Consider the following 23,617-nt stretch of genomic DNA (forward strand, 5'->3'; position numbering starts at 1 on the left):
GCGGGACCCACGGAAAGGTAGGTTTTTAATTTGTGTTTTTAAAATGATGACCCCCTTCATAACCCCAAACCCACCCACCCCCCCTTCCCCGGCAAGCCATGCTGGCCACTATTGGCTGTAGATGTGGAATATCTTAGGTGTCGGAAGATCTCAATCGATCTGTATCAAGACGACTGGGTGATGAAAGCCTCAGCATTGCAGTAAGCCCTGAGCATTTCCAGCATGTAGTTACTATCCTTAAACAACTGGGGTTGTATGTTAATCAGGCAATGTCACTTCTACCTAGTGCAGTCCTTACACTTCCTGTGAGCAGTGTTGAATATCCAATGAGCAAAAGTGTATCCTCCATAGGCAAGACTATTATTTTGCCATCTGAAGTGTTATGTTATGTTATGTTATGTTAATTTAAACTTTTATAGCGCACGGCTACTCCATTGGAGTGTCCCGGCGCTTTTATTAAGAAAACAAAACAGTGAAAACGCAACACAGTAAAATAAAACAGGCCCCGGGGGAAGAAGGAAGAACCTAAAGGGCGAACAGCCAAGTTTTAAGGCCCTTCCTAAAATTCAGCAGATTGGAGGTACTGCGTAAAGCCAGGGGCAGAGTGTTCCAAAGCTGAGGCGCCAAAAGCCTGAAAGAGCGACCTCCAATACGGGCCCTTTTTACTCGTGGGACCACAGCAAGGAACAGTGATTCAGACCTCAGAGATCTGGCCGGATGGTAAAAGGCAAGCCTCTTCTGGAGATATTTGGCTCCCGAGGCATGAAGAGCCTTATGGGCCAGGGTCAAGGCCTTAAAAACTATCCGCTTGCGGATAGGCAGCCAATGGAGCGACTGCAAAAGACCGGAAACTCTAGCTCGCCTGTGCAGACCAAAGATGGCCCTTGCGGCCGAATTCTCGACCACCTGCAGCCGTTGCAAAAGATATTCCGGCAGGCCAAGATATAAAACATTAGAGTAGTCCAGTCTAGAGCCTATTAATGCCTGCACCGTCGTCTTCCTATGCTCCTCTGAGAGCAAGGGAAGAAACTTACGAAGCATCCTGAGGAGGCCAAAACATGTTCCCGCGAGACCAAGGATCTGAGATCTTAACACCAGACCATTATCAATCTTGATCCCCAAGTTCTTTGCCAGCTGGGACGAACCCGCTGGAAGGAACATGTTAACCGGCCACCATTCCTGCCAATCTGGCTCGGATGGACAGCCGAAGAAGAGTACCTCAGATTTATCTGAGTTGCACTTGAGGCTGTTTAGCTGGAACGATTTAAAAACAGCCCCAAGGCACTCACGGATACTCTCTCCATCGAAATCTTCTCCTTTCCTGCACATAAAGAGGAGCTGGGTATCGTCGTGTGTAGCAGTCGTCTGACAACAAACCAACAAACCAACAGACTGCAAGACAAATCTCTCCCTTTCGGGGCTCAATGGCATCCTGCACTTTCCTGTTTCACAGCTAATTCCCATCTTCATATTGAAGCCATTACAACAGTGTCTGGAAGAACAGTGGTGCCGGTACTCAGAGACATGGGAAGACAAACTCATAATGTCTCCGCGTGGAGCCTAGTACCTCCTATGGTGGTAGTTGTGCCATCAAATGAAATTTCCTTTGTGGAATGGACTTCCATGAGGATATTCCAACTCAGACAATTGTGACTGATGACTCCCTAGCTGTTTGGGATACTTGTATGACTCAAGGCAGATTTAAGGTTCATGGTTTTCCAAGTAGATAGTTCATCATATCAGTCTTCTGTAACTAAAGGCTGTATGCATAGCCCTGAAAGTGTTTCTTCCTGCTTTCAAGATGGGCTGTCTGGTTGTTTAGACTAACAACACCACAACCATGCATTATTTGAACAAAGTGGGAACGAGATCCAGAGGGCTGCTTGTGGAAGCGCAGTTCTTCAGGAAGTGGCTGATAGCCAGAAATCTAAGGATAACTTCAGCTCTTCTTCCAGGCACCCAACATGCTCAAGAAGCTTCCCTAAACATTACATTTCAGGGAAGCCACACTAGGTTTTTCCTTTGTTAGATCTCTTCGCAATAGTAGAAGCCCCAAAATGTCCCATCTTCAGCTCCAGAAGGCTACCAGCAATTGAGAAGAGGAACACCCTGTGAAACTGCTGGTGCTGGAAATTTTTTACGCCTTTCCACTGATTCCCCCTAATACCATCACCAAACTAACATACTGAAGAGCCAGGATGATTTAACATCACCAGAGTTGCCTGGAAAGTGGAAGTTTCATTAATTGTCAGAGAATCCACAAAAGAGATTGTCGTCCGGGGTGGATCTCCTTCACATGGTCAGGGGCCAGATTCTCCCTCCCAAGCTGCCGTCTTTTAATTTGGCCACCTGGATCCTGCACTCATAAAAGTAGACACTTAAAACTCCATTAAAAGTGTATGGTCAATCTGAAACAAGGCAAAGACCATCAACAAGAGTTTCATATGCCTTCAAATGGAAAACATTTTGTAACTGGTGGTCACTAAAGAATTTCAATCTCACTTTGTAAAGAAGAAGCACTATTTCCAAGTCTTCTTCATTTGGCTAGGTCAGGCTTACAGTTCTCTCCCATTGAGGTTCCATTTGGCAGCTGTTTCTGCCATTAGGAAATGTTGTACACTAAGCTCTTTTTTGGAAACTCCCAGTGGTTAAGGAGTTCCTTGAAGAATTAGAAATGTTTTCACCACTAATAAGGAGAACATCTCCTTTGTGAGAACTAAATATTTTTCTCTCAAGGCTCATTGACTCTCCTTTTGTGCCAATTAGTTAAGATTCCCTTCAGCATCTATTGTGGAAAGCTGCTTTCTTTGTAGCTATAACATCCCAACACTGGCTTGGAAATATTCAGGCATTGTGTTCCCATAAACCCTACACAGTGTTCCATAAGAACATAGTGGTCATTTGGACTCGCCTCCGCATTCTCCTTAGGGTGTTCTCGTATTTTTAATTTAAGCGATCCGCCTCTGTTGACTTGCCTTCAGAATCTTACTTGGCCAGTTGAGTGATCTCTCCATATATTGGATGTAAGGAGAGTGTTTACATTTTATGTGGACAACACAAAGGAAAACTAAGCACTTGTTAGCCATGGGCCCTTACATACAGTGCTAGCCACTTTTTTATAAAATCACTTTCTAGATATATAGTCTGTTGCATATTTTTACCCTATGAAAACCTAGTAAGACTTGAGGGACTCTTTGTGTAGTTCATTCTATTTTCCTTCTATTCTTACACTGCTCTAAGTAGGGATGGACTTGCTTCTCTATTCAGTGCTTGATTATCAATGAAGATCCCCTGCAGGAGAAGGAATGGTTGCTTACCTGTAATCACAGTTTTCCTTGAAGGGAATTTCAATTCTAATCGTAAGCAAACCATTTTCCTCCTGGTGGAAGAAAGGAAGGAAGATAATGTTCTTCTGTAGTAGGAGCTTTGTTTCCATTGTAATAATAAGAACTGGAGCTCTACCATTTAGGGGTACCCCAGAGTGCTGGGAGTCCCTAAAGCTTCAGTTTGTTTTTGAGCCTTAAGCATCTACTGCCTATCTGGCTACATTGCCTTATTTTTTCAATTTTTTCCTTTAACAAGGTTTGTGAAAATGTTTTTTACCGTGTCACATATTTTTCTATATTTGTAATAGGGTTTACAGTTCAAGTAAATACATTGAATTTGCAGTTGTGGGTATTTTGACAGGCTACTAAATATTTTTTTTTGTTAGAGAAGCATGGCTTTTCTAATAGAAAACAAATATGAAATGTATTTTCTTTGGATAAAGTGTTTTTGATAGATACATCTGCCGTGTGGATTCCTCACCTTGTGAATATCCCCTTGCGTCAGCAACATTCGGAAATTCTTTTTGTAGCTTCGCGCCGACGTGGTCCCAGACGTCACAGAGGCACGGCACCGCTTGCGACTCCGCTGACGTCACCGACGCCTATAATAGGCCCACGCCGGCGTGATGACATCAGTTCCCTTTTTTCCGCGTCGTCGACGCTAACGGTTTTCTGGGATCGTACTGTAGCTTCACAGTAACTTTGTTACTATTATTCTATTACTGTGTCTTTCTTTAATTTCTTCGAGATGTCGTCGAAGAAGACTGGTTTTAAGGCTTGCGGGGAATGTGGCAAGACAATGTCTATAACCGACCCGCATGAATGCTGTGTCTGGTGCCTGAGTTCCGACCATGACGTCGAAGATTGCCCTTGCTGCAAGAAGATGACCCCGAAGGCTTTACGAGAGAGGGAAACGAAACTACTCGTAGCAAAACTAAAGAATAAGAGAGTTAAGAAGTCTTCGAAGTCTCGATCTCGACGTTCGAGGTCGAGGTCTCGTTCGAGGTCACGCTCGGAGTCGTCTTCGGCTCATGCTTCGAAGAAGAAGCATAAGGAGAGGAGCCATGAGTCACGTCATCACTCAGAAAAGGCCTCTAGTTCAAGACCGAAGTCCCAGGTCAAACTTCTGAGTAAGGAAGATCATAACTCTGTTGGTGAGGCTTCGCATCCGAATTCGCCCGAGTCTCAGAAGCAGGTCCATTCTCCAGTTCTATCCAATCCTTCTGGTCAGGAGGATGAAGGTGAGGAGCAGGGGGCTGGTGAAGTCGAGTTTCCGGTACCTGCGGGTTCGTCGCCCCCGGTTCCTGGACTCGATGAAAAGGTCGACGTCGTTTCGACTCCGCCTCCTCAGGAACAACCAAGAGGTCCATATCCGGATTTTCCGGCTCCAGGTCCGGATCCATCTCAGTTCCTGAACGCCATGTTTGGAGTTTATTCCAGGGCAATGTTCCCGTCTGGTGCACCTGTTGGTCCCACGGGTCCTATGGCTTTTAACTTGGGTGTTCCCCAGGCTTATGCCCCTGCGCCCTTCATGCCTTTCATGCCGGCTATACCACTGCATTGGCATTTCCCGCCGAGGCGTGCGACACCGACTCCATCGACGCCGGTTCCATCGACGCCGATACCTACGACTCCGAAGCAGGATTCTGCTCGACCTTGTATAAAACAACCTCATCCGACTTCGGGTTCGACGCCGGCCCCGACCCCGTCGGAGTCGATTCCGAATCCATCGACTTCTATTGTGAAGGACAGATCTCTGAGAGAAGCTCAGAGACTTCTAGAAGAAGAAAGATATCAATATTCAGATACTGAAGAAGGGGAGTTACAGGATTCTGAAGATCCTTTTGAGGACTTGGGTGAGGCTGAGTGGGATTTGACTACAGTGTCAAAGGTACCGTCGAAAGATGTGGTGCCTTATCACACCGTTATTAAAAAAGCAGCGAGTTTATTGAACATTACTCTGCCCACTGCTGATTATAAGCCAAATATTTTAACTGAGGTTCTTCATTCACCCTCATCTGTTATTGAACCTATGTTACCCTTCAATGATGCCTTATCTGAGCCCATCTATGAAGTCTGGAAGAAGCCTTTGTCTGCTCCTGCAGTTTCTAGGACAGTGGCGAGGAGGTACAGAGTTGCTCCAGGTGACCCTGAATTCTTGTCAACACACCCCCTGCCTGAGAGTTTAGTTGTACAGGCTGCCTGTTCGAAAAGGTCTGCTGGGGCTTTTCCGCAGGTTCCTGGGGATAAGGAATCCAGGAAGCAGGATCAAACCGCTAAGAAAGTCTTCTCCTCAGCCAGTATGGCGCTTAAATCAACTAACGCAACTTGTCTGATGGGGAGGTATATTCATGCATTGATGGATTCTGTCAAGCAGTTGGTTCCGAAAATCCCTGAGGATGAGAGGAAAGATTTTCAGGAGGTGATATCGGACACTCAAGCAGCTGCGAGACAAGTGATTCAGAGTGGTCTGGACACTGCTGATTCGGTGGCGAGGGTCATGGGCTCTTCCGTGGTCACTAGGAGGGCTGCCTGGCTTAAATCATCGGAGTTCTCTGCAGACGTTCAGTCTGTTTTGATGGACTTGCCTTTTGATGGCTACGGATTGTTTGGTAAGAAGGCTGATGCTGCCTTGGAACGTTTTAAGGACAGTAGAGCCACTGCAAAATCTTTGGGTCTCCAGTCCAGAGGTACTACTGGAAGACGCTTCAGAGGGTTTGGCAGATCTTCCTTTCGTTCTTACAGACCATCTCAGCAGCAGCCACAACAGCAGCAGAATACGCTGTACAAGTCATACAGGGGCAGGCAAAGATCCTGCCCTAGAGGTCGTCAAGCTTCCTCCTCCTCTTCCTCCTCCCCTTCCCAACCCCCTGCCAACGCAGCAAAGCAGCCCTAGATCCGCCATTCCAGATCATGTGGGCCCAGTGGGGGGTCGGCTTACACATTTTCTACAAGACTGGGAATTAATAACATCGGATCTTTGGGTTCTCAATCTTGTAGAGAATGGGTATGCACTTCCTTTCCAGGAATTCCCTCCCAATTACCCTCCTTGCCAGGGTTATTGTTCGGAGGACCACCTGCTTCTCCTGCAGGAAGAAGTCCTGGCTTTGTTCCAAAAAGGTGCGATAGAGGTGGTTCCAGAGCAGGAAAGGGGTCAGGGGTGCTACTCCCGGTATTTCCTGATCCCCAAGAAAGATGGCAGGCTTCGGCCAATCCTGGACCTCAGAATTTTGAACCTTTACCTGAAACAGGAAAAGTTCAAGATGCTCACTCTTGCGCAGGTTCTTCAAGCGCTGCTAGAAGAAGACTGGATGGTGTCGATCGACTTGCAGGATGCGTATTTTCATATTCCCATCTTGAAGTCGCACAGAAAGTATCTCCGTTTTACGGTTGGGTCACAACACTACCAATTTGTGGTCCTTCCGTTTGGTCTTACTACTGCACCTCGAGTTTTCACCAAGGTGATGGCAGTGGTGGCAGCTCATCTCAGGAGAACGGGGATACATGTGTTTCCGTATCTAGACGACTGGCTGATCAAGGCGGAGTCACCGGAGAAGGTGCTCCATCATCTGCAAGAGACAACTCAGTTGTTGCACAGGTTGGGTTTTTCGATAAATGTACCCAAGTCTCACCTGGTGCCCTCACAGCGCAACCTGTTCATAGGTGCGGTACTGGACACTACTGTGTGTCGTGCATTCCCTCCTCCTCAAAGGATTCGCGACATACAGGAAATGATTCCTTTGTTCTGCAATGGAGCGGTCGTTCCAGTTCTGAAGGTTCTTCGCCTGCTCGGTCTGATGGCTTCTTGCATTCTGTTGGTCAACCATGCACGCTGGCACATGAGGGCACTCCAGTGGTGCCTTCGCAGGCAGTGGTATCAGCACAACGGAGATCTCAGGGAGTCAGTGAGGATCTCCAGAGAAACTGCAGCGGATCGGTCTTGGTGGAGCGTGGAAGGCAATCTGTCTCAAGGGAAGCCTTTCCAGATTCCTCCATCGGTTGCCACAGTGATATCGGATGCGTCCACTCTCGGGTGGGGTGCTCATCTGGGGGACCTGGAGGTCAAGGGTCTTTGGTCTCCAGAGGAAAGGTTGCTTCACATCAACCTTTTAGAATTGCGGGCGATACGTCTGGCGCTCAAGGCCTTCCTCCCTTCCCTTCGCGGTCAGTCGGTTCAGGTCCTGACGGACAACACGACCGCGATGTGGTACATCAACAAGCAGGGAGGAGTAGGGTCGCAGTGTCTCTGCAGAGAGGCTCTGCGTCTCTGGTCCTGGGTTCAGGACCATCGGATTTGTCTAATGGCAAATCATCTGGCCGGAGTTCAGAACGTTCGTGCAGACAGTCTCAGTCGGCAGTTCTCTGCCGATCACGAGTGGAGGCTCCATCCGGGGGTAGTTCACAACATCTTTCAGATGTGGGGGACTCCTCGGGTGGACCTGTTCGCCACTCGCGAGAATGCTCACTGCCTGTCATTCTGCAGTCTCCAGTATCCGATGCAAGGAGCCTTGGGGGACGCATTTTCAGTTGAGTTGGAGCTCACAACTCCTTTACGCGTTTCCTCCCATACCTTTGATTCCTCGGGTTCTGAGGAAAATTCGCCAAGACCGGGCCCAAGTCATATTGATCGCCCCGGATTGGCCAAGAAGGGTCTGGTATTCAGACCTTCTCCACCTCTCCTCTCACCCGCCGCTCCGTCTCCCTCACAGGGCAGATCTCCTCTCTCAGATGGAGGGGCTGGTTCTACACCCCCACCTCCAGACCTTACACCTTCATGCCTGGAGATTGAACGGGGCAACCTGATTTCTTTTCTCTCCCTCCTGATGTAGTGGATGTCATTTTGTCAGCCAGGCGTGACTCCACTAAGTCCATCTATTCTTATAGGTGGTCTAAATTTGTTACTTGGTGCAGGGAGAAGTCTATAGACCCTTTGAGGGCACATTTATCTGATGTTCTCCAGTTTGCCCTTTCTCTGGCACAGCAGGGGCTTGCTGTTGCCACGGTGAAGGGTTATCTTTCTGCTCTGTCGGCTTTTATCTGTTTGCCTGACCAGCCTTCTCTTTTTAAATCTCCTATAGTTTTAAGGTTTTTGAAGGGCCTCACGAATAAGTTCCCTCCTACTCCTTTTATTGTGCCTCAGTGGGATTTAAATCTTGTTTTGACATTTTTAATGGGTGCTCCTTTTGAGCCTCTTCACAAATGTCCTATGAGGCTTCTGACTTTCAAAATGGTTTTCCTCGTTGCAATAACCTCGGCAAGGAGGGTAAGTGAGCTTCAAGCTCTTAGTCACAAGCCCCCTTTCTTGACCATTCATGCTGATCGAATGGTTCTTAGGACCAGGGCTGCTTTTCTGCCAAAGGTGGTGACTCCTTTCCACCTTGGTCAATCCATCTACCTTTTATCCTCCCCCACACCCTTCCAAGGAGGAGGAGAGATTACACAGTCTTGACCCCAAGAGGGCGGTGTCTTTTTACCTGGACAGGACTAAAGACTGTCGTTTGGATGACCAGCTCTTTATTGGCTTTGTTGGCTGCAAGAAAGGAAGAGCGGTCCATAAGAGGACTTTATGAAGATGGATCGTCCTCTGTATTAAGATCTGCTACTCTTTGGCCGGTAAGGAACCTCCAAAGGGTATAAGGGCTCATTCTACAAGAGCTAAATCATCAACCTCAGCGTTGGCTAGAGGTGTGCCTGTTGAGGATATTTGTAGAGCGGCAACTTGGTCTTCCCTCCACACATTCGCGAAGCATTACTGTTTGGATTCCAAGGTGAGGAGGGACGGTCATTTTGCACGCTCTGTCCTCCAGGATTTCCTGGTCTAGAAGAGTGGACACCCTCCTCCGGGAGTGGGGACTGCTGTGGGACTCTATTCACAAGGTGAGGAATCCACACGGCAGATATATCTTTCAGAAGAACAAGTTACTTACCTTCGGTAACGCTTTTTCTGGTAGATACTATATCTGCCTGTGGATTCCTCACTGACCCACCCGCCTCCCCGTTGTCCACTCTTCTATACCAGAGTTTCTATTATGTATTTGTTTATTTCAAATGTTTTGTTGCATTTGCTTCACACTGTGTGTTACCTTGGTATTTGTACTGCGTATACTGGGTATATGTCTACTGTCATCGGTCCGTCCGTGTGCCTCGAAGGCACGGAAAAAAGGGCGGAACTGATGTCATCACGCCGGCGTGGGCCTATTATAGGCGTCGGTGACGTCAGCGGAGTCGCGAGCGGTGCCGTGCCTCTGTGACGTCTGGGACCACGTCGGCGCGAAGCTACAAAAAGAATTTCCGAATGTTGCTGACGCAAGGGGATATTCACAAGGTGAGGAATCCACAGGCAGATATAGTATCTACCAGAAAAAGCGTTACCGAAGGTAAGTAACTTGTTCTTTAGGATGATGTATGTGGGTGGGACTATTCTGGGCTTGTGATTTCAGTGGAGATTCCCCTGAAGGAGAACCTAGATTGCAGGTAGGAAACCATTCCTTTTACTGTTGGCTATGTAATCTCCACTAACAAAAGAAGTGAGATTTGAAGCTGAACTATTTCATCTTGGACATCTTCCGTTATTACCAGGTCCATGCCTATATCATCAGTTATTTAAAGAAGGAAATGCCTGCAGTATTTGGAAAGGAAAGCAAGAAGAAAGAACTGATCAGCAAATTGCCTGAAATCTACGGCCAGCTACAGAGGGAGCACCATATATCACCAGGAGATTTTCCTGATGTCAAGAGAATGCAGGTAAACTGATAGTGACAGTTAGAAATACAACACTGTTGGGTCTCTGTGCAAAAAGTGAAATATTAAATAGCCGTTGGGCAGTGTTTGCAGTAAGAAATGTATTGAAAATATTTTTTTCTCCTTTTTGCCTACATCTGTTGTCTCCCCTACTCAAACATCTGGATGAAAAGATATTGTACATGCAGTCACGTCTTCAGGATTGGGCACTATCAGTCACTCTCGTAGTGCAGACAACATAGCCGACCAGGCCGTCCAATCTTGCTCAAGTTTTTCATCCTTGCACACATGGCGCATTCGCACCTCCTCCGCAGCCGCCCACTCACAATCTTATCTCAACCACGTTACAAAGGTGTGTGGGACTGAGCCATGCTAAAGTAATGCGTCTTGTTTCCAAAACCAAAGCCTTAGAAGGATACATTTTCTGCTTAATTTCTTTGACAGAGGGGCCAGGAGCAAACCCAGCAATATGTGCCTTATCTCCAACGGAACATATCAGTACATAGCTACTTAAAGACAAGCAACAATGTTCTGCCAGTTAGAGGTCAGGGAGGGACAGGTCCACACCATGTGAAAAATGTTTGCTGCTGGGACTCTGCAACCTGAAGGTGTCCGGGTGGACACCGTAAATAGCATTCAACATCCACAGAGTGAGAAGTCTGATGTACGAAATTGTATTGTAGGAGTTTGAAACGTGCATTGGAGCTGACTTTCAGGATCCCTCATGGACTTTCATCCACTTCCTGGCCAACTAGAGTTCCCCTAATAAGGTGTCACATTTGGTTTGTACACTGAGCTCTGCTCGGAGCAAGTCATCCCGAAGAGCATGATCGAGATGGGATATTAGTCGACAGCCCTGGGCCATTCCCAACATGACCACTAGAGTATTAGACTTATCCGGCTCTTCAGGAAAGGATGGCCACACCTCTCTAGCTGTACTGAAGATTTTCATATATTGAAGATATTGCCCAGTTCCTAAAGAGAAAGAAGTAATTGTGGTAAAGTGCTGCTCAACATATAGGTCCCCCATAAGGTTACAGTCCTTATCTCTCCATCTCTGAACTGAAATAGACTCGGCTATGCTCAAGAAGGGCCTGATCAGCCATAAAGGCATATCCGGCATGTATGGAGCTTGTTGGATGACCCACGGGAAGACACCGTTTCACACAGCCGCCACCTGTCGTATAATATAAGGAAACAATGATGGGACGTGGAAACCAGACATAAGATGTTGCAGGGATTCTGCACAAATGCTTAACCATGCACAGGAAATGGGACCTTGATGTATAGGGACTGAGTCTTCCTACCACCTTAGTACCCACAAACCCAGGACCGACTAGCTATAGTGTCTCACTTGCTCTCCTACACAGAGAAACAAATTAGATTAGACACCCCAGAACGCAACACTCCCAGATCTCTCATCAATCGCGGTAACAAGACACACCTTCTCTTCCAGGGGATCCTCATCAATAGTCATTAGCACTAAGCACTCATGGTTCTACCGACCAGGATCGAAAGGGAATGCCCTTTTGATAGACTGGTCAGGGGCATTTGTGTACGCCTTTCCACCCCTTGTGCTGTTCCCAAAGGTGGTGACCAAGCTGGCCCATTTGTGCACGAGGTTGATACTGATTTCCCCGGACTGGCCGAGACAATGGTGGTACCCAGATCTCCTGCACCTATCCGAGTACCCTCACAAGAAGCTGCCGTGCAGACCGGACCTGCTGTCCAAGATGAATGGGAGGATTCATCACCCCAACCTTCCCTCACTGTACTTGGCAGCATGGCTCCTGAGGCCCTCCAGTATGGCCACCTAGGACTACCGCTGGACTGCATGTCCATCTTGAAAGAAGCAAGAAGTCCGTCCACGAGGCATTCCTATGCATGCAAGTGGAAACTGTTTTACATGTGGTGTACGCAAAACGATTGTAATCCAACCAAGGGTCAGGAGGAGGTCATCCTTCCTTACCTACTATATCTGGCGAAAGCAGGGTTGAAGTTTTCTTACATTAAAGTGCAGTTAGCAGCTATAACTGCAAATAGACGTTCACCTTCTCAACCTTCCTTCTTCCAGTTAGAAGCTGTTAAGAATTTTTTGCAGGGTTTAAAGGTCTACCCTCCAGTCCGGCCTCCTTCACCACCCTAGGAGCTAAACCTGGTGCTATCAAAATTGATGGGTCCGCCTTTCGAACCCATACACAAAGCAAACTTACAGCATCTTTCTTGGAAAGCGGCTTTCTTGGTAGCGATCACGTCAGCTTGCAGAGTGAGCGAAATACAGGCTCTCTGCTCTAAAGAACCTTATACAGTCTTCCATCTTAACAGGGTTGTGTTGAGGACGCACCCCTCTTTCCTCCCAAAGTTGGTGTCAGATTTTCATGTGAATCAGACCATCTCTCTACCAACCTTTTTTCCCAATCCCTCCACTCCAGCTGAGAGGGCTATGCATTCTCTGGACCTAAAAAGGGTTTTAAAATTCTATCTGGATCGGCCCAGGTCTATAGGAAAATCTGATCAACTATTTGTTGACTGTGGGTCGAGCAGAACTGGTTTTGCAGCTTCAAAGCGTTCCATCTCCAGGTGGATAGTTTCATGTATCAAGCTTGCTTATCAATTTGCGCAGAAACCCCTTGGGTTTACTCCTAAAGTGCACTCTACCAGAGGAAAAGCGGCTACTACTGCTTTTCTTCATAACGTGCCCATGTCTGAAATCTGTAAGGTGGCAACCTGGAGGGCCGGGCCAGCCATGCTTTTACGAGGCACTACTGTCTGGAGTCAGACACCAGAGCAGACACCCAAGTAGGCCAGGCCTCCTTGCGGAATCTGTTTAACAGCTGATTTTGGCTGTTGTTTTTTGTTGGGTCATGTTATTCTCATTTACCTGCAGGCGGTTGATGGGCTTTCTATTCTGTTCAGTGCTTATGACTATTGATGAGGATCCCCTTGAAGAGAAGGATAAGTTACTTACCTGTAATCCTAGTTCTCTTCCAGAGGTATCCTCATCAAAGTCATAAGCAACCCACCCGCCTCCCCAGGTAAATGAGATATTTCTAAAGTGTTAAAGGATATCTTTGTGCCCTGACCTTCAGGGTTATGCAAAGAACAACTGACCTAACTGTCACGCCTGAGGCATGAAGGGAAGCTAGGGGTCATGGCTGCCTTAAAGGCACGGTGCCAGTTTGTTGAAAATGTTTTTATTTTCTAGGCTATTGGTTTACAATGCAGCCTGTAAGCTAACAATGTGTTCAAGGAATGTAGGCTGCTGAATTCATATATTAGCATAGATCGCCGCCTAGTGTTGGGTCCGGATGTTTGCACTTTGTTTTCCTGGAAGAGTCTTCGAAGTATCACGAGATAGGTGACTCCTCCCCTGGACTACAGTGCGCATGGGCATCTTCTCCATCTTCAGATTGTTTTTTTCCGCCATTGGGTTCGGATCCTATTCCTCAACTCCAACTTCGGAACCAAACCTTTTCAACTTTCTAAGGCCAAAAGGCCTTCTACCTCGACGGTATTGTTCTTGTTCGGTAAACCTTTACTCGATAACACTTTCCATCTCGATCCGGTCGTCGACGCGGGCCGTTGGGCCTTTTCCACGCCACTTGGGCCTGCTGCCGATGGAAAGGAGCCCGTTTAAAAGGTGCCCACAATGTCACTCCAAGTTCCCATATACTAATAAACATACAGTATGCAACAAGTGCCTCTCTCCCGAGCACAACGAGGAAAACTGTCCAGCTTGTCCTCGGTTCCAGTCGAAGAAGACTATCCGGAACCGAAGGGCCGCTAGACAAGAGATGCAGCATTAGGCACCGGAACTGGAGAACATTTTCGAAGACCAACATGACCTCCCAGAAGCGGCGGACTCCGACCTAGAAATTGTCACCGTAGAGGACCAGTCGGACTCCGATGACCAGATCACACCGGGGCAAACCGTGAGTACCAAGCCCCCTAACCCGCTTCCATCTCAAGACAAGGCTCCGGTCGAAGCATCGCCTAAAAGCCTTGGCCGAGATCGACAAACTCCTTCAGAGACCCCGCCTTCCGGCTCGACTCCAAAGACCAAACCCAAGCCTTCTGATACCCCGGGAATGACATACACTCTTCCCAAAAAGGCCGCCGAACTGAAAAAGGTTGTCGAGCCGAAGAAAATCATCGATACAAAAAAGGGCGTCTCAACAAAAAGGGTTGTCGATCCCAAAAGAATAGTCGACCCAAAAAAGTCAGTTGAGCCGAAAAAGAGTGTCGACCTCCAAAAAACAGGTCACACTAAAATTCCTGGTGACCCGAAGAAGGCAGCTGAGTCGACGAAAAAAACGGTTGATCCGAAGAAGGTTATCGAACCGAAAACACCAGTCGATCCGAAGAAGGTTATCGAGCCGAAAAACATGGTCGTTCCGAAAAAAGGTCGTCAAACCAAAGAAGGTCGCTGAACCAAAAAAGGCAGTAAAGCCAACAAAACACGTCGAACAAAAGGGAGTCGCCAACCCGAAAAAGGTCACCGACCCGAAAACAGCAGTCGAGCCGAAAGAAGCTCCACAGCCGAAGGCCTTTGAGCCAAAGACTCATACACAAGTGACTAAGCCAAAATCATCGGCGCCAAAACCACGGACAGTTGAGGAAGAACTTTTCCACCCTGATCCAGTGGACGAAGAACAACCTAAACTGTATATAGACCCTAAAACAGCACGGGTAACACTTTACCTCAGGAAGAAGAGACCTTTGGACACTGACACTTCTTCACCTGTTCCTCCAAAGAAGAAAGACTTTGGAACATCTCCCTCAAGGCCTTTCACTCCTCCTCCTTTCTTTCCTAACATGCCTTATGTACCTTACTCTCCTTCAAATTATGATGAGACAGAAAACATTGGGGACGATCCTCAAGATAACTTTGTAGAACCTGAGGATCAGGATATGACCAAAATGATCCTTATGATGCATACGACCCACAACCCATCCCTGACACCTCTACATATCCTACAAAGCCGTCGCCTACTGACGACACCATTGTCTTTAACCAACTAGTGGATAGGGCAGCTAAATATCATAATGTAGACATGCACACTGACCCAATAGAAGAGGATTTCCTATTTGACACTTTTCCAACTTCAGAAAAAAGCGTACGTACACTTCCTATGTTAAAATGGGTACTAAAACACGCGCCAGACATATTTAAAGATCCAGCCAGAGCACGTGTCCTCAATCCCAGAATTGAGAAAGTATAAAGCAGCCCTACAGACCCTTCTTATATTAAGTCACAGTTGCCTTTAGACTCATTAGTGGTAGCAAACGCTCGAAAGCGAGCTAATTCACAAACAGGAGATGCTACCCCTCCTGACAAAGAGTCAAAGATACTAGAAGCCTCAGGCAAAAGAGTGACATCCATAGCAGCAAATACTTGGAGAATTGCAAACACACAGGCTCTATTAGCACGATACGATAGAGCACATTATGACCAGCTGGAAGGTTTACTACAACACCGCCCAGAACCATTTAAATCTAAAACTAACGACCTAATACAGGAAGGCAAATTTATAACAAATGCTTCCATTAAATGTGCACTTGACGCAGCTGACACAGCAGCTAGGTCCATCAACACTAGCGTATTACTACGTCGGCATGCGTGGCTACGCAATTCCGGATTTAAGAATGAAGTGCAGTCAACCAGCCAGTTAACCAAGACTTTCTGTTTGGCCCTGCAGTAGATACCATCTTGGAGAAGATGAAAAAAGATACCGATACTGCTAAGTCTATGGGCGCACTTCAGTTTCAACAATCTAGATGTTCCTTTCGCCGCTCCTCCTTTCGAGGCTAAGGTAGAGGCAACACATCCCAAACTTCCTCTACATTCAAAAGTAATACCCAGAGCACCTTTAATAAAGGCTCCAACAGAGGAGGTTATAGAGGCAATAATAACCAGGGCAGAGGACGTGGCGGCAACAACACCAGAGCCTCCACCGCCACCACTCAACACCGGTAGGAGGCAGACTAACACAATTCCGACCAGTCTGGAACGCAATTACCACAAACAGGTGGGTGAGACAAATTATCCAGTATTGTTATTGCCTGGAACTCACTTCTACTCCACCCAACATACCACCCAAAGAACACATCACGCTGTTACAACAAGATGTAACATCCATGCTAGAAAAGGGAGCCATAGAGCCAGTCCCTTTTCAACACCAAGGGACAGGAGTATACTCCCTATACTTCCTTATTCCCAAAAAGGACGGCTCCCTCAGACCAATTTGGACCTCAGACCTCTGAACCAATACATACTCTCAGAGCATTTCCACATGATCACTCTTCAACAAGTACTCCCGTTACTCCAACAAGGCGACTTCCTCGCTACATTAGACCTCAAGGATGCATACTTTCACATACCTATACATCCAGCTCACAGGAAATACCTCAGGTTCACGATAGAAGGTCAACACTATCAATTCAAAGTTCTCCCCTTCGGGGTAACTACAGCACCAAGGGTTTTTACAAAATGCCTAGCTGTAGTAGCAGCACACCTAAGAAGGCAGCACATCCATGTGTACCCCTACCTGGACGATTGGCTCATAAAAGCCAACTCATACGCAGTGTGAAAACCACACATCTCAGAAAATCCAGCTGCTGCACAGTCTGGGTTTTTCCATAAATTACCCAAAATCACATCTGCAGCCCTCCCACATACAACAAAATCTGGGAGCAACAATAGATACCTCAGTGGCAAAAGCATATCCAAATCCAGCCAGGATAGCCAACATGCAGTCTCTAATTCAAAGATTTCAACCACAACACTCCTTGCCAGCTCGAGTGTTCATGCAGCTTATAGGCATGATGGCCTCCTGCATATTCATTGTCCCTCATACCCGACTTCAAATGCGTCCATTGCAAGAATGCCTAGCACGGCAGTGGAACCAAGCTCAAGGAAAACTAAAAGACCTAGTGTTGGTAGACAGTTGCACTTACAACTCTCTGCAGTGGTGGAACCTACAAAACCTTTCCAAGGGGCGACTGTTCCAAGAGCTGGTTCCACAGGTAGTGCTAACAGCGGACGCATCACTGACCGGTTGGGGAGCCCACCTACTTCAATACACAGTCCAAGGGCTCTGGACAGTCAAGCAGAAGACACTGCATATAAACCACTTAGAGTTGCTAGCAGTATTTCTAGCAATGAAAGCCTTCCAGAAACACTTGTACAACAAGGCTGTATTAATCCAGACGGACAAAATGACAGCCATGTACTGCATACAGTAACGGGGAGGGACACACTCTCCGCAGCTGTCTCACCTAGCTCAGAGCATATGGAGGTGGGCAATTCCAAAAAACATCTTTCTCCTGGCAGAAAACCTCCCTGGAATAGACAATCATATTGCAGATCTACTAAGCAGACACAGCCAACAGATACACAAATGGGAAATTCACCCTCAAGTCCTACATCCAGAGATAGATCTGTTTGCCACAAAAGAAAACTCAAAATGCCTTTGCCGCCAGGTTCCCACACCCGTTGTCACAGGGCAATGTGATATGGATGAACTGGTCAGGCAGATTTGCATACGCTTTTCCGCCAACCCCACTGATTCCATTAGTGGCACGCAAACTAAAGCAATAGTCCCTCACAATGATCTTGGTTGCTCACCACATGGGCAAGACAGCCATGGTACACGACACTCCTAGAACTCTCAGTAGTTCCACACCAAAGACTGCGCCTATCGCCACAGCTGCGAACGCAGAACCATGGAGAAATCAGGCACCCAGATCCCAATCAGATGAACCTAGCGATCTGGCTTCAGAGTTCGGATATCTTAACTTGCCTCCAGACTGTATGAACATTATCAAGGAAGCAAGACGCCCAACTACTAGAGCGTGCTACGCAGCTAAATGGAAAAGATTTGTAATTTACTGTAATGATAACCAAATCAATCCATAAGATGCCTCCGTCTTTGCCACAATGGCGAAAAACAATCTGAAGATGGAGAAGATGCCCATGCGCACTGTAGTCCAGGGGAGGAGTCACCTATCTCGTGATACTTCGAAGACTCTTCCAGGACAACAAAGTGCAAACATCCGGACCTAACGCTAGGCGGCGATCTATGCTAAGATATGAATGTCAGCAGCCCTACATGCCAAGAACAGATGCATACTGGTAAGTAGCATTTTTCCAACGTTATTTGCAGTTTTTACCTTTTATGAGTCCTTTGCTCATTAAAAAACAGAGTTAAAGTGCTACTTGCCCTCTTGTGTTTTTATATATTTGCAAATAGTCTTTATGTGCGTAATTACATTGGTTAGCCTCCTATTGGGAGCTGCATTGGTATGAGAAAAATTAATATATATATATATATATATATTTATCGCAAAACAGTTTACATTATTTATTTTAACTGACGTGCCCTAACATGCAGTATACGTGCCACAACAGGCAGGAAAATACACAGTACAAATATTGTCAGTATAGCAGTCCGTCCATAAATCATGAATTGAGAAGTCATCATAAAAAGACAATGGAGAAGGACTATAGTGCCTAACCTCCCTCCCCCTCACTAAGAATAAGTATTATTATATAATAGAAGATCTCTGGGCTTTGTCGGCAGATCCCATACCTTAGCCTATAGGTGGTGGAAATGTCATGGGTGCTCTTCTCTCTGGAAAGGTCCCTCTCCAAGTGTGTTTCACCTATTCATGCACCGCACTAAACACCCAAGTACGCTGTCCAAACAACAGCTGCATCGGCATGTTTTGTCTAAGGGCTAAGTACTGGCTAGAACAGGATAACAAGGGTCATTGTACTACCTTGCACATAATGTTCAGTCAAAATCCCAGGAACATGCAGAGAACGAACACAGCGATGAGTTCTCATGTGAAAGCAGTCGTTGAAATTATTGCCAAAAATAAGGACGTGCAGTAACGTGTGCATAGCAGCAGGCAAGGTGCAACGTGCTCATACTTAGTTAGTGGAAAACAACAATTTCCCCATGGGCCAAGTGACACCCTCCCCTTGACCAGGATGTTGCCCATATGCAACAAAATCAGAGGTAAGCAGAGGCTTGTCGAAGACCAATTCTTGTAAAAAAAAAAAATTGTGAAAAACTTTTTATTGGTTTTCATCCTGTCAGTAATTTGAATCAGTCGTATACATAGCAAAACTGTACAACACCTCATTTCATCAATACACAGTTCTGCACATAGCATATATACAATATCCTCCCGATTGTTCACAGCTTTCGTCAAACCTTGTCCCTCCACCCACCTCCTCATCCAGTCCCGAGTCATCACTTTCATTATCTGCTAGTGGATCACAAATACCTCCCCTGTATTCATTCCATGCTTCCCAGATTTTAGACCATTTTCTGGGGCATCCTCTATCAGTTATCATAGCCTCATCCATGTTTCTGCCCCACGCTGACAAAGAAGGCACTCCCACCCCCCACACACCTTTGTGCTATATTTCTTTTAGCTATCATTCCGAATGTGACCCAATTTTGCCCATGGCGCGTGAGATAATTGGGCTCCCATATATTTAATAGACATCTGCGTGGTTTTGGTATAAGCGAAACCCCCTGCTCCTGTGACACAGTACGCAGAACTTGCTTCCAGTACGCTGCTATTCTGCGACATTCCCATTTAGTGTGAAAGAAAGTTCCCTCTTCTCCGCTGCCCCGGAGACAAAAGGGGGGTGGTCTATTCTTTTCATCTTGTGTAAAACCAATCTGGTGTAATAGGAGCGGTGCAGAATTTTAAGCTGTACAAGTCTAAGGCGTGAGGGTATTCCCACCTCCCTCGGGGATGCCAACGCCTCCTGCCACTCCGAATCATCCATCTCTCCTATGTCCTGTGACCACTTAACTTTCAGGGGGCCTGTGGGATCAGGCAAGTTGTTTACTAATTTACGATAAGTAAAAGAGGTAGCCTTCTTCTGCATGAAATCTCTCAGTAACCTATCCTCCATAGGTGACGCCTCAGGGACCTCAGAGCCAGGTGGTATTGCAGTCATCAGGGCATGCCTAATTTGTGTATATCTAAACAGTTCAGAGGGCGCCATTTCATATAGTTGTTGGAGACGCTCAAACGGCACCATTTCCCCTCCCTGCCACAGGTCCCCCACTGTTGATATTCCTATGTCATCCCATTGTTCGAACCCCTTGCTGTTTCGAAGCTTTCCTAGTTTTTTGTTGTCCCAAAGGGGTATCAGTTGTGTCAGTACCCCCCCCCCCCCATCCCAGTTTTGTCTGCGCAATGTGCCACAACATCAGAGTATGCCGCGGTGGGCCAAACATTGTCAATGCCAATTTCTTATCATATAGGGAGAGAGAGCATACTTCTCGTGCCAAGTTGCGCTCTGTCTGCCTTATACGCTGGGTCGGATTGCGGGATATCTAGCCAGTGATTTATCACCTTGAGCTGTGCTGCCCAGTAATAGAGCTGCACATCAGGGAGCGCTATTCCTCCGTCATACCACCCTCTCACCAGTTTGGCCTGAGCGATGTGGCTTATTACCCCATAAGAGGCAGGAGACCTGTGTTGCGATTGCTTTAAAGTAAGTAGGCTGTACCTGGTATGGTGTGTTCTTCAGAACATATAGGAAGCAAGGTAAAGCCATCATTTTAAAAAGCGCTGCCTTTCCCAATAACGTTAATGGCAGTGTCTCCCAGTGATGCACATCTCTCCTAGGACGCTCCAGTGGGGGCTGTAGGTTTTTATTGGAATTTTCCCTGGAGTCAGCGGTGACGTAAATCCCTCAGTATTTAAAAGTCATTCCCACTATTGATAGCGGGCAACCATCAGGAAGGAGTGGTGGAGGGCCATGAAGCACGTAGAGTATTGATTTCGACCAATTAATGGTATATCCTGAAGCTACACCAAAGGCCGTACACACATCCAAAAGGGTCATTATAGATTGCCTCGGGTTGGTAAAATATAGCAGGAGATCGTCGGCATAGAGGGACACTCGGTCCTCCCAGTCTTCCGTCCATTTAAGGACCCGTATTGTTGGCTCCCACCGTATCCACGCCGCCAAAGGTTCAAGGACCAGTGCAAAAAGTAACGGCGACAGTGGGCAGCCCTGGCGTGTGCCCCTTGCTAGGGAAAAGTCAATTGATATATGACCATTAGCGGTAACATGCGCTAGAGGCTTGGTGTATAGGAGTTGCACCCAGGAGGTAAATTTAGGACCAAATGTTTTAGTACCACAAAGAGAAATGGCCACTTGACCATATCGAAGGCCATATGGGCATCCAATGAAAGCACCACCGCCTGTTCCTCTAAATACTCTGCACGGGCTATTACCCCGTGTAGTCTCCTTAAATTCAGGGCAGTGCTCCTGCCCGGCATAAATCCAGACTGGTCTGGATGTATGAGTGTTGTTAGGTGCGGCGTAAGTCGTGTAGCCAATAATTTTGCGAGGATTTTGGCATCAACAATTCGTGTAATTTTGAAGCCAAAAACTATTTTGTACTACCAGGTATTATGTTCCAAAATTGTGCCAATTGGGCGCTCAAAAACTGCTAACCATATCTAGTTACTCTTCAAAGTCAAAAAAGTTCAGAGAAAAGGGGCATGCTGTGCACTCCAGAACGTTGACTATTCCTTCCTTCGAAAAAATGTATGCCATCCAGTTCAGTAGGTCGTACTAGCACAGATGCTCCTCATATCCAGCAGCATCTCAGGGCAACCTGTGTTAACCTCAATAAAACTGTGGTCTATGAGGCGCTGCACAAGAGCACAGATACTCAAGTCTGCCATTGGTTCAAGTACAGTATCGCACAACAAAAGTCTACCCCTGGCACACACTTTAAATGCGTCATTAACAGATAGTAATCCAGGGCAGCGTGTGTGGTATTGGACAGGCAGACATCTATGGCCCATTGAAAAGGGCACCGGAGGCAGTGAAACAAGCTGCACGCAGGTAAAGTAGGCATAACAGAAGGTCAGCCAGTAGTCGATGACAAAAGACTGCACTGACATAGCACCAAAGAGCTGCCACATACTATCATGGTACAGTTTCAACTGGACCGGGTTTGGCAGCTCCACAGATCGAGCATCCATTGCGAACCAATAATAGGAGAACCAGCAAGCAGCAAACCAAGAGGAGCACCAGGGAAAACCCTCCGAAGGCGGTGGGAAAAATAGAATGAATAAAGGCCGGAATTACTCTAAAAATAGTCTTAAAGGAAGAAACAAGGTTGGATCCCACAAGTTTAAAAAAGTGAGCACGGCCCTCCGTATCAGACGCATTAAATATTTGGTGTATTAATTCTTGAAGATGGAGTAGAAGATTAGTGTTTAACAGCGAGTGTATCTTGCTTGCGGTTCTTGCTACCTGCAGTTCGAAGGTCTCTCGAACCGATGTGAGAGCCACTTCTTGTAGAAATAATAGCGCTTTGAGTCTTCTTAGTTTATTGAAATTTGTTTACAAAGTTGGAATGGAAGGCCGAAGCAAACTATGTACAATCCCATGCAGGGGTGGAAATAGGACATTGCTGCAACAAGTAACATGTTGAGAAACCGTTCCTTTACACAGGATGCCTGTTCTCAAGCCACAGCAATCATGGTTATTCAAAATAAGATAACTACAGTTTGAAAGCAGACGGGAATAATAGCCAAGACAGTGGTGCCTTTCAAAAAACAAGTCTGACAAAGGGCCGAAACGTTACAGGCTCTGTGAACCTTAACTTGTTTACAGACTAGGGAATGTCCTACTGTGGAAACACAGTCCTCCCCTGTAAGGAAAACTTCCTTTCCTGCGCGTTGGCATCTGTAAGCAAAAGGTAATGACCATAATTAGTGGACAAAAGTATTGCAAAGGGCTCATATCTCCCAACGGGATGATGTTTCATGCATGCTGTGAACTGAAAAAGAGAGAGAGACCGTGAAATAACCCCATGTATTAACCACACAGCTAACATTTTGTATGTGGCATCTTTCGTGGACATTAATCTCTGATTATCAGTCAAATTAAACGGCAAAAACAGTATAGAAGCATTCAAATAATCCCTTGGCACTTTGCCATTTTTGAGTGTTTGCGATGTCCAAGCTAACTGCATTAAAGAACGTAACTGATTTTGACCATGATACAAAACAGACACTTCATGTTGTACAATGTCAATGACAGAAGATACAATATTATCCAAAGTATATATATGGGAAGACATTGTATTAATGCTGTTATTGACAACTGCAAGCACCTTTTCTAAATTAGCCTGATCAATTTGGCGCAGACGCACCGCAGCTTCCATCTGAAACCGTTTAGAAAATTCATTATATACGGAATACATCAAGGGGACTTTGGACCTAAAGGAAAATCCGCCAAATTGATGTCACCTGACAAACGAGAGAGGTGTTGTTTCACAGACGATAGTGTGGAATGTTCCAAACATTGCTGACATAATTTACCCACTGAATATGTGGTAACTGTATGCGAATGTGGGAAACGTGGATCAAGTCGACTTTATTTAAAACCCTGTGTAGTATTTAGAAAACGTAACTGACATGCATTTGAAGTTGTCTGTCACACTAACCATCCTAAGGAGTCAATATTGGACGTGTTAAGAGTGCCATTTTGA

General features: G+C 46.4%; 1 protein-coding gene across 1 annotated transcript in view; it reads left to right on the plus strand.

Annotated features, from left to right (window-relative positions):
- Positions 1–23,617, plus strand: part of EHD4 (EH domain containing 4) — a 183,177-nt gene that overhangs the window by 107,658 nt on the left and 51,902 nt on the right. Inside the window, exon 5 of the mRNA XM_078659642.1 lies at positions 9,906–10,070. Coding sequence (XP_078515768.1) covers positions 9,906–10,070 — 165 coding nt within the window. The remainder of the gene's footprint in view (positions 1–9,905; positions 10,071–23,617) is intronic.

This window comes from Lissotriton helveticus, chromosome 9, assembly GCF_964261635.1.
Source record: "Lissotriton helveticus chromosome 9, aLisHel1.1, whole genome shotgun sequence".
Taxonomy (NCBI): Eukaryota; Metazoa; Chordata; class Amphibia; order Caudata; family Salamandridae; genus Lissotriton; species Lissotriton helveticus.